The following is a 12,045-nucleotide window of genomic DNA, read 5'->3' on the forward strand; positions in this document are numbered from 1 at the left end:
TATTCAGGTTGTAAATCGTGTTTTTAAAAAGTAACTAAGTAATTAATTACTTTTGAAAATAAGTAATCAGTAAAGTAACGGGATTACTTTTTTGGGGAAGTAATCAGTAATTAGTTACTGATTACTTTTTTCAAGTAACTTGACCAACACTGATTGTAAGTATGGTGAAAATAGCCCTGAGGTAACCTCTTTGCCTCAGTTTTTTGAATATATCTTACATATTATTGCATTATTTTGAACCAAATATCGTTAAAATGCAGTAAAACCTTTTTGATTTTATAGATTTTTCTCCTTTAAGGTCCAATCCAGCTGCAAGTTATATTATATCCATTTCTACATTTGGTTCCAAATTTGGTAATCCCCTTAACATTCACCATCCAAAGCCAGTTTTAACAGTGCGATTTTATTTAAATGAGCATTACATTTTTAAGAGTTCTTTGCCTGACTGTAGACTTTTAGTCAGGCATAAAGTTTCTTAACTTGTGTTTGCCCAGAAAACACGACACAACATCATGATAAAGAATGTTGAATTATTAATGTTGACTTTCTAATAACTTTTTGCACTGATGTAACTGCGATTAGCCCATAGTAGACGCAAGGTGTGTGATTTTCATTCTGCAGGCGTACACAAAATCACACACGTTATGACTTAATTGCCTAACAGCATGTCAATATTTTGCCACACAGGCTGATAGGCAGGCTTTGGTTGATCTGTTTATGTTTGTGAGAGAGATTAAAATCTGCACGCGCTAGAGCTTCCACGTGTTCTTGTAACTTATATGGTAGAGAAGCCCCAGATTCACCTGAAAGTCACCTCAGAGAATAGCCTCTGGTTTTATAGCCTCCTATTGCGCTCTCTTATGATAAAACTTTACAGAGAGGCATATGTGCTTTAAGGGTAACAGGTGCATTGCATTCCTAGTGCAATTCTTCCAGTGATTTTAGGTTAAATTCAAACACCTTTAAACTCTTGTAGCTGTAGCCAGTCAGCCATGACTGTATTTAGGGATGCCAAGTTGTTTCTTTTCCCCCCATCTACAGCAGGGGTTCTCTTTCAGCTTCTTTATTCCTGGGCCAGTGGTTAAACGCCGTCCAAGACATGATGTCTGGCTCAGTTCAAGCAGCGAGGTGAGAGGCTTTATTGGAAGGGTCAAAATGTCTTGGTCTATCTAAGGTTGAGGCAAGACCGCTTTCCTCTGTCTCAGTGGGCTGATTACGTCAGTGCACGTGTGTGTGCATGTGTACGATTCGAGATGTAAGTGGCAGCTGCTCCTTCATGAATATTTCCTTTGGTGAATGATTTCAAACATGTGGTGCTGCATGAGTAAGGCTAGCTAGTCGTCTGTTCCCAGCTGATTTAATTAATATGTTTTACACCTTCCACAAAAAGCTCTTACTGTAATAAGAGCACTAATGTGCTCACATTGAGGAAAAGGCCATATTTTTCACTCTAAAAATGAAGAGCTTGGCTGTGAACATGTTCAGATTTGCGTTGCTCTACTGGCAATAATTGTTGCTCGTTACACTGATGTTTAAAGCATCTAAATCATAGTGTAGCTTTTGAAAGCAACAAGTCTCCTTATGCGAAGGGGATGAAAAGTAATGCAAAAACTACTCATCCTCCATGGCCCAATTAATATTTATAGAATAGGTAGTCTTGGTCTACTATGCACCTTAATACTTTTCTGGTAAAACCATTTGGATATTGATGTATTTCTATCTTGCTATCAAGTCATTCTCTGCTTTTTACAGACTTAAGGAGCACGTCTTCAGTCAATGGTGTCAAGGTTCAAGCTGTTGGTTGCTGGAACTGTGAAGTCTTCCCTTTTGTGTTACCTTCACACCCACAGGATGTCCATAGCTGTGCGATGTTATAAAGGACTCGGTTGTCAGTGCCAAAGTCAGACTCTATAAACCTGCTGATGAACCCCGTAAACCCCAGACAGGAGCTGGAGCCAGAGTACTAAAGGTTGTTAGCTACTAATTGCTACATTTCTAGGGCCCATTCAAGACATCAAACCCATGTGGCAGAAACCAGGGATGCTCTGCTAATTAGCCTGACACTGACACTCTTGTCCTCCAATGTTCCCAGGACAGTGATAGTCTGTAAATTTGTATGAAGGATTTTAACATGCCTGTTAAACATAAACGTGTATCTGTGATGTTTTATGTGGGGGGTTTTTTTGTCTCTTAATAATACAAACCACAATTTAAGTACTGATTTCATTTTTTTTCTCAGACAAGCTGTGGCCGTGCCTTTACAGTGAAGACTGGGGGGTTAATGCATGATTCGTGGGATTTTACCCTCCTATTGGCATCCAAAATGTCCACGAATCCCTTCTCAGTTGAGACAACCCAGAGGAAACCTTAATGCCTAATGAGCAACGGGAAGCGCTCCAGCACTCTTCTAGCCTTTAATTTCCACCTCAATACTAAGCAGAGCACGCCCCAGCCCTTCTCCTAGCCTCATTAACATGTGTATTCTTCCAATTCAAAACACCAAAGTACTTCCTTCAGCCAGGTGCTTCCCCCTTTGGCCCCTCCAGCCTTGGTGCTGTTGATCCAGTCACACATCCCCGTCTGAGCTATAGCAGAATTAATGGTGAGTCATGGTGAGGTTAAAAAAAAGGCCAGGGTAGAATAACCCTCTTTCCACCTTTAAAATGGCAGACAGCACAGAACAGACATTTTGTAAAATCTGTTGTTTAGTGACATTGTCCCCAAAGTAAAACGTGGGTCGATGATGAACATTGGTATTTTTAAATTGCCTGATGCTTTGTTTTGCCATTGCTTTAAAGCGCTATGCATGCGTAGTCAACTAGGGTTTTAGTATGTCCCACAAATGAGTAGCAGTATAGCACATGACTATATACATGTGAGACTTAAACAATTAAAATTTGTGTATGTGAAAATATCTGTGCTAAGACGTGCATGACAATGTAAATAAAAACAAATGTTGTTTCACAAACTACTTCTCTGTAAAATGCAATAAATTGAGTTTTACAGTTAAAAAATAAAGATTACATTTTTTTGCTCCTACTCCACATCCTTTTTTGACATTGTCCATCTTAAAAAAACAAAAAAACAAAAATATTGTCTTTTCAAGACTGTCCGCCACACTTGTCTTGTCCTTTTATGATTTTAAAATTCAAGTCAGTCTCTCTTTTGTGAGTGACAGTTTCCCCTGTGTATGAAAACTTTTAATAATTTCCACAACATATTTCAGTTGGGTGGAAGGTTTTCACCCCATGGTTTTGCTCCAAGTCAAATACACCCATGAACTTGGAAAACTTTCACATCAAACAGTAACATGTTGCACACCAAGGGAAATTTAGTAAATACATCACACCCCGGCTGCGAGAGCTGAGAGGCTATAGAGGCAAAATTAAGCTAGTCTGGCCACAGTGACTTTTTGCAGTTGTAGTGGTGTCACTTTATGAACTGGCTGATGCTACTGGAGGCTGACCAAGTGTTTGATGATTGTAGCCACACACATTTAGTCCATCTATTTAAAATATGAGGAAAAAATTAAAACATGCAATAAAATATACACAGGGTGGCTTGCCAAAAAAGATTTTGTAAAATAAATCACAGACTTGACAATTACAATTACAAGTAGCCTTCATTTGTTAATTAAACTGGACTTTAATAATTACATATGCTGTATTAATACACTAGGCGCCTATAACTATTGTAACTGATCACAAACCAGTTGCCGGGTGTGTCTGCGCAGCTGTTGTGCTTCAGGACAGTCTAATTAGCAGGCTACGATCAGTAGCCCATGACAGGATATGATGTGTACCTGCCTCTGAAGCTTTTGTAAACACTTGGGTGTGTTTTTCCCTCTAGATCATTTTCTGCTTTACCATAGTTCAAAAGAAAAACATGTTGTCACCCTCCCTTCTGGTCTCTCAAAGGACTGCACTTTGACTCTTCGTGCGGCTGTTTCAACAAGTTATTTTTAGTAACACTTATAATCTTTTTTTATTATATGTGGAACTATAATTGGAGCATGTAGGTTGACAGGATGTACTCAGATCATAGCAAGATAATTTATCTTGATTTGTCTCTAGTTTGATTAACAAATATAGCCGATAATTTACAACTTCCCTGACTGAAAAAAAAAAAAAAACTTGAGGAAATTTTGTGGATGGAGTCTGCTGTCTTTGTTTTAGTGTGATTTTTCCGTGTATTTCCACACTCATACTCACATGAAATAATTCTTTTTGATTTTTTTTTTTGGGGGGGGCTCTTTGGAAATGTAACTGATATATATTCAGGCTGTTTAGTCTGCTTCTACATAGTCGTACAAAAAGAGAATTAAAACTGTCCTTCAACTACAAGGCTGTTTTAATGACTTGATAATTGACTTTAGGCTCTTTATGTCACACTCATAAGTCGTTCATCATGAATTAAAACTGAAGACTGTAAAATAAAAACAGGTTTATTTGCCACATACGTGTTTTGTATTCTTTATCTCCCTTCAGCCCCGTCCAGCTGTCTCATCCTTTAAATCCTCGAGCCCTTTAAGTTAGCATGTCTCCCACTTGCCCCTTCCCTCAGCTGTTCCATGCCCCTACTCCACTGGGATTGATACAATATTTTCCAGCCTCAATTAGCAGAGAGTCTGTTGACTAATTCCAACTGTTTTTGCACCTGAGAGTTGTGAGCTGGGGCTGGAAAAACTGAGGTTGGTGAGGCGGAGGTGAGGGACGGTGCTTGGGTGTAGCAGGCAAAGCTGTCGGGGCAGCAGAGCTGTGTCGACAAGAGTGTAAGGGCAAACCAGAGGACAGAGTGCGGAGCAGGTGGAGGATGGGGCTAAGACTAGCACTAGGAAACGCTATAGGTTACACAAGTATATTAAAGGCAGAATTAGTACTGGGTCTCTCGGTATTGGTCTCTGTAAGGATCTATGTGTTTTTGCAAGTAGATTCCCACAAGCTACATCATATATATTACACTATTTTTAAATCAGATGGAAAAAATATATCTCAATTTATTAGAAATCTTAAAAAAAGATTACTAATGCATTGTCTTTCATGTCTAGTACCTGATTTACGTCATTTACCATGTATAACTTTCTACTTGTTCTGCCTCCAGTTTATAGCATAGTGAAATTCTCTTGCTCAGGACACTTACAGTTTAATTTCAAGGTCTCCACAAGAGTAACAGTGCTCTTAAACAGAAAAGGAGATCTCAAAATGGTCTTAAACCAGATCTGTCCCAGTGTGAGTTGCAACCACAGGCTGACCACAAGGTTCATTTTGTTAAATCTAAGGCAAAGCCTACATGACCGCTGGTTTGGCACGGTGCTCAGCTCAGGGTGCAGAACACACCCTCATTCTGTGTGAGTGCCGAAAGAACCGTTCTTTCCACCAAAGGAAATGAGAGGATGATGGCTAAAGTGTATGAGGACATTACATCTAAGGGGACTGTACTTTTTCATTAATGGCTACTACTGCCTCCTAAGAGTAAATGACCCAATTGGCAAAAAGTAAAAAAAGCATACATTTCACAATCAATTTTGCTGTTTTAAAACATTTTAAATGTCAATTTCTTCTTTTTGCCAAATGTCTTTCAGTCCTTCGGCATGACTTCTGTCAAACTGTCAAATACAAGCAAAGTTTGGGAGTAGTATTTTGTTATGGTAGCTGACATTTATTACCACTAATGTGAAAGAATAATGTCCCAACTTGGATATGCCCACAGGTCCAAATTTAACACAGTAATAATTCATCTCAATTTGAATTTATACCAGTGTGTGTGGCTTTTAAAGGTTCTGCCAGGTGACTAATCCCGACAGGTTAACAAATGTCATCCAGTCTGCCGCTTGGAGATCACTGAAATGGTGGCAACAGACTGACTGGCTTGTTAGCTGGACGCAACAGCTGTTCTCCCCCAGTAGCTGTATGGAAAAACTCTGACTCACCCCCTTGTATAAAAAGGCATTAAGAACCAAACACATAAATATTACAGTCAAAGGCAAAAATGTCTCTAAGAGCTGTCCAATAAGTCAGTCAGCCAGTGACTAATGGAGAGGAAGGTCAGATCATGACCAGAATCAGTTCATCTGACCTGGTCAAGTAATGGTGGTTAAGAAACCATCACTGCATGAACAAGGTTTTCTCAAGTGTCCACAAAGCATAGATTGTCCGACAGATTACAAACTGAACGACACAGATCTGTCTGAATATGCCCGTCCAGTTGAGCACCGTGATTTGACATACTGCAGTTTTATCTGGTTTAACTCGTCAGACATAATGTGGGTTTCGGGGCAAAGCCACACTGCTAGAGAATTTTACATGAAATTCCTACTTGCATGCACACCCACAGAAAGCCATATAAAATCACAATAAAGCGCTTTGAGTGCTCAGATAGAGTAGAAAAGCGCTATATAAGGACCAGTCCATTTACCATTTACCAACAGAGCAGATGAACTGTGAAGATTACAAATTGGTCTGTGTTGGAAAAATGTGTTTCAGTATGACTGATGCACTTTCACCACAGTTTTGACAGGTTAATTCCCAGTGAAAGGGAAACTTTTTTTACCCAAGACCACTTTGTCTTTCCTCAGTGCCTGCTGTCCCATGAGGGGTCTAAACCATCTCTAGGTTATTCCCTTCCTACCTAGCAACGCTTCCGCCCTGCTCTAAACAACGCAACACAAATTGCTCAGCAGTGATATGACTAAGGGATATCCCCATAAACAGCTGTAAAAGTGAACAGATAAGAAAGTTCAGCCATAAAAATAAATCCGAAAACGTCACAGGGCATCCTCCCTCTGACACAAATTTCAGATATGCAACTTTTTCTCACTTTACTTACTGTCAGCGTAGTTTTTACGTCGAGTGCCGTCCACCTTGCCGGTTTTGTCAATGCAGAGGAAGAACTTGTTGGCAGAGTAAAGTCGCCGAAGTCGGACGTCACCCTCTAAGTGATTATAACTGCGCGTGTGCCTTTCCAGTGTCCATGAACAGTTGATTCCGCTTGCGAGCACCTGAAGGGGTTCATGCCCTACTCGAGGAGGACAGGCCCCCGTGACAGTACCAGCGGTGACCAAGAGCACGGTGAAGCATGCCAGGCAGAGTGAGGCTGCACTAGGCAGGGGGAAATGTGGACCAGCAGAGGCTGCAGTTGTAGCGGTGGTGCTGAGGGCAGCTTCAGGACAGAAATGAACTGCGGACGCCGTCCATCTGCACATGGTGGGTCAGACTCCCAAGGTGCACCTTGTGCAAGCTGTAGGCATGCTGATGATCAGGAGAAGTCCCTGTGGAGGGAGAGAAGGAAGGGAAGCGGCACTTACAGCAAATCCTCTGGATGTCACAGCCGGTCTCCACTTTGGGCTGAAAGCGGGCCTTCCTTCCTACAGAATCAGTTTTGCCAGAGTTCCTCCAGTTGTCATCTTCAGTTGTGTTTTTTTTATTCTTTTCCTCTCCTCCTTTAGCAAAGTGTCAAAATTTAACAAATCCAGTTTTTTGAAGTTCCTCCTTGATGCTGCTCCTTGCTTGTTTGTCGTCTCCTCCTTTGACTGAAGTCTTCTTCACTGGTCCATAATTAAAGTCCTGGGCTCTATGAGGATTCACATACGTGTGTTTGAATGAGTGAGTGTAAATGTACAAGTGTGTTTCTGTGCCAGTTTAAGCATGTGTGCGTGCACCTTGCAATGCTCTGCTGTTTCCAGCTGGGTAGGAACAAGTTGCCTGTCTGAATTGCTGACCCGTGGCAGAGAAAGAGTTGACTACTTCTAGTGTGTGTGTGTGTGTGTGTGTGTGTGTGTGTGTGTGTGTGTGTATGTGATACTGAGAGAGAAAGAGTGAGTGAGAAAGAGAGGGAGTGAGTATGGGAGGTGTTTGTGACAGAGAGAGGCAGCGAGAGTGTGTCTGTGTGTGTCAGAGTCTGCGAGCACAGGGCAGCGAAGCAGTGAGGCAAGCGAAGCCACGCTCTGCTGTGTGCAGTCAGTCAGTCCTCTCTTCTGTGAAGGCAGCGGCTCAGTTGTCCTGCATTTTATCCTGGGCAGGGCCAGGAGAAGGGTGGGGGGATGGGGCCACTGCACTCATTCATAACCATTTCAAACAAATGAGAAGCCTTACATCAAACACCATCCTCATTTTAATCTCTTACAGAAAACTTTGCTCTGTGAGAAATAGGTAGTTTGCCTTTAAACTTGAGGATTTTTTCTGCTTTTTGTGGTTACAGACACCTGGAGAGGTTCAAACTGTCTTTCAAGATGTGAACGGTGAGACTTTGTAACACAGTCAAATCAGCTTGATCGCTGTCCAGTTAAACCTTTTTTGACACTTTCACTCTGCACATGGGGCAAATTAAGGGAGCCTTCCCCCCTTTTTTTAATGGTTGCTGGTTTGAATCATCAAGCAGTCAGAAACACAGAGCAGGTTGTGAGTGTTGGTAGACCTAGTCCAGATGAAGTCTGAGAGTCTTTCTGATCACCTTTGTTAATATTTCAATGGAACGGCGTCTCTGATCTTTACCATTTAATTTGGCAGAGCAGGATGGAAATGAAGAACACCTTTTTTTGTGAGTTCACCCACTTGTCTGTTTTTAGAGGCTGTGTAATAAGCCTGATTAGATCAAGGTAAACGAGCACAGTCAATGCGTTATTTTATTACAATTTTTAACAATATAAAGAAAACTAACAAAAACCTCTTGAATAGTTTTGAAATTTATGGAAAATTTTGTCATTTTGGTAAAAAGATTCGCTTCCTTTCTTCTTTTCTTTAATCTTTATGGTGAATATAACATAGAGCCAGCAGCCAGGAACAACTAATGCGATTCAAAAGTATGCGTAAGAGAGTAGAACACAAGATGAAAAAAATTACCAATTAGCTTTGCCACTCATCTCCTTTTCTTTATTTGGGTCCTCATTTCAATTAGCACCCTGACCTGAGGCCACACTTGTCCAGTGCTGGAGGTGTTTCCGAGGGCTTCATGTTCACAAGTGGGACAGTCACTTCACACTCTGTGGGCTTTTTGACTGCCGCTAGAGACTTGAGCCCTTTTTGCATGGCCACAGTTTGCCCCAGCTTTCAGGGTTTCATATTAGGTCATAGTACCTGGTACTGACCAGGTACTAAAATAGTAAACCGACATTTTTGAAACCCAGTAATGAGGGAAATGTCTACAAAAAACAATGTTGTGGTCCCCGAGTCTGACAAGAAGCCACAGACCGAGCAGCAGGTATATCATTGCCTGGATGTCCACCTTTGTTGTAGCGTTCTGTCACCTACTAATTACACTCAACTTTTAATCCCAGATCGCTCAAACCATTCCTATACATGCCATTGTGATCTTGAACTTGGTGCCTGCCAGCCTCCATGTAAAGACTAGTTTCAGCATAAATCTAAAAACGTTGCTTCCATTTCTCTTCAGCTTATCAGAATTTAAAGGAGCTTTAAACGAGCTTATCAGCATCACTTAAAATAGTAAGTGGAACATGCAGACGAAGAGAAGCATCTCTCCATCTATTTTTGTCCGCTTATCCAATTCAGGGTCGTGATTGGGCTAGAGCCTATCCCAGCTGCCATATGGAGAGAGCCAGAGTACATCCTGAACAGGTCTATCACAAGGCTGAAACCAGTCACTCTCCCATTCACACCTACAGACAATTTAGAATCACCAGCCAACCTAACATTCTGTCTTTGCCCGGTCGGAAGAAGGTCTTTGTTATGAAATTGATGTAAGGTCTTTGCTTCATCATGAACAAAGGCCCCCTTTTTTTCCCTTTGCTGAATTCCCTCTGCTTACTATTCTTGGACAAAGGAAGCTCCCAGGTTGCTGCACATGTTATTTACTCTAAGCTCTTCATTGGCCTCAACATGTACTTTTACAATATTTCACTAATGATGCTCAAAACAACGTCAGACACTCCCAAAATGTGCAATACAATTTTTTAAAAAGTATTTTAGTCAAGAAGAGAAGCCCACTTAAAGTAAAGAATAATTAAATACAAATAATTATGTTTGTGTCACTGCCAAAACACAACAATACAAAGACATAAAGCCATGGACGGCAAAATGGGCAAAAAGAGTCCCAAGGAAGTCCCAGTTGTCCTTCCTATTCTGAAATTTCCTGTAATTAAAATCATACAATCATTCCAATGTAGAGCAGAACTTGTCAAAAATCTGAGCGCCTCCTGAGGTCAACAACAAAGCTCAGTCGTCATGTGAAAATCAGATGTGGCAGCAGATTGCTTTGTGGCGTCTTAGAAGTACATTTTTGGAGTCTGAGCTCAGTGCCAGAGCACACACACAAGCATAACGTGTCTCTTTGTTTTAATATCTTAGCATGCAATGTCTTGATGTTTTATAGTGTGAATGTTTGATGTCAGAAACTACAGCAATTTGTGATTCACAATTATAACAGATAAGAATTGATTAAATTTCCATTTAAGCTAGTTTTGTTCAGAGTCTAGTTTATGTTTTCAATTTGTAATCCAGTCAGCATGTAGTGCTGCATAATTTCTAATTTTATAGAGCAGAAACGAGCACAAGTGGAGCTTTGAAAAAATGCAGGACTGGTGCTAATGGCTTTTTGAGGCTATAGTAGTAGTTCTTAGACCTTTGCTCTAAGCATCATTGCACGAGTATGCTATCATTTCCAAATACAGACCCTGCATAAAGGAATACCATTAATTAGACATTTAAGAAGCAGTGGAAAAAATTACAATTTTAATGATGGCAGTAGCAGAAAGGTTAAAGAATTGATCTCAATTCATACTAATGTGTGTGAGCAAGAATATCTGAGCAGAATATGATGGCAATCCATCCGGTAGTGGTTGAGAACACCACAAATGCCATGCCTGGAAAGGGGAAATATCAGGTGACTGAGAAAGTCAGTGAGATGTGCCCCCTGGGGACCATGTATCTCTGCACAAAATGTCAACGTATTCCATCTAATAGTGCTTGAGGTTGTTTTTTAAAAAATTGTTTTCAAAAAAACATGGTAGAAAGACCAACCGTAAGACTAGCAATGTCATCCAAAGAGTAATGGCTAAAAAGATCCTGGATTATTTTCCCCCTTAACGGAGTTGAGCCATGCAGCGTGGGTGTGCCATGAACTGAAAACAGTGAGAGCCGGCACCCATGGAGGATGTTCCCAAGTAGAGGAACCTAATCTCTCCCAGCAGGGATTCAAGCGGCTCTGTAAGTGTATGAATAGAGATAATATCTCTATAATGAGGCCTGTTTTGTACCATCAAAGTCTTCAAAAGGGTCTGAAATATGACCCCCTTCCTAGAACTGACAAACCCTCAGTAATAGCTCCCTATTATTAATTGTTTTGCCTTCCTGCTAAATCCTTGTCTCGCTCTTTCTCCTGTAGCTACTTACCCTTGAAATAGTGCTTTTAAGCAGCCTCACATTGTGCTAGTTTAAAACTTTGGTGTGTTTGTTATCATTGTTTTAGATAAGAATCGTCACAGATAAAATACCTTGCTTCCTCTTATTCCAAAGCATAAAATATTAAAACACTCACCAAAGGAAGTTGTCTCATACACGTCACTCAGTGGCAGTAATTGCTTATCATTTCAGAGCGTCCAAGAGTTGTTGTTCTAGAGCTAGCACAGGTGTGCTCGCTATCTGTGAGATGTAGCTGGCTGACAAATGTACGGATGTTGTCCACTGAGGACATTTGCATGTCCTGCTTCGTGACTACTGTCTATTGTCAGCAATGTTATGATAACTGGATTGTATATCTGATGGTGTCAAAAGTTCTGAGAGATGCAGACTCGCAGTTCTTCACAAGTTGTTTTAACGTCTTCACTATCTCAGTCGATCTTAAGATGGACGAGTGTGGAAAATCTGTAAGAGTAGTGTGAGTACATCAGTCCATTAAAAGCCCTTAAATAAGACCACAAGATTCTTCTGAGGTCAGTCTCCCTGTAATGGACATTAATGGATATGGGATGAACAGTTTTTGTAATGTATGGTCTTGGAGTAGAATATATATTTTAAAAAATGAATTCCGAGGTTCATGTATGGAAGTTCTATAGAGAAGCTGGGTGAAGAAGCCTGCTTTCCACACACAAGC

General features: G+C 40.7%; 1 protein-coding gene across 1 annotated transcript in view; it reads right to left on the reverse strand.

Moving 5' to 3' along the window:
* fgf22 (fibroblast growth factor 22) overlaps positions 1-8,571 on the reverse strand; it is a 31,526-nt gene extending 22,955 nt beyond the window's left edge. The window contains exon 1 of the mRNA XM_005920738.2: positions 6,826-8,571. Coding sequence (XP_005920800.1) covers positions 6,826-7,201 — 376 coding nt within the window. The 5' untranslated portion in view covers positions 7,202-8,571. The remainder of the gene's footprint in view (positions 1-6,825) is intronic.
* Between the last annotated feature and the right edge of the window lie 3,474 nt (positions 8,572-12,045).

The sequence above is a fragment of the Haplochromis burtoni genome, unplaced genomic scaffold (genome assembly GCF_018398535.1).
Source record: "Haplochromis burtoni strain Fernald_Lab_line unplaced genomic scaffold, NCSU_Asbu1 Contig_42, whole genome shotgun sequence".
NCBI classification, from domain to species: Eukaryota; Metazoa; Chordata; class Actinopteri; order Cichliformes; family Cichlidae; genus Haplochromis; species Haplochromis burtoni.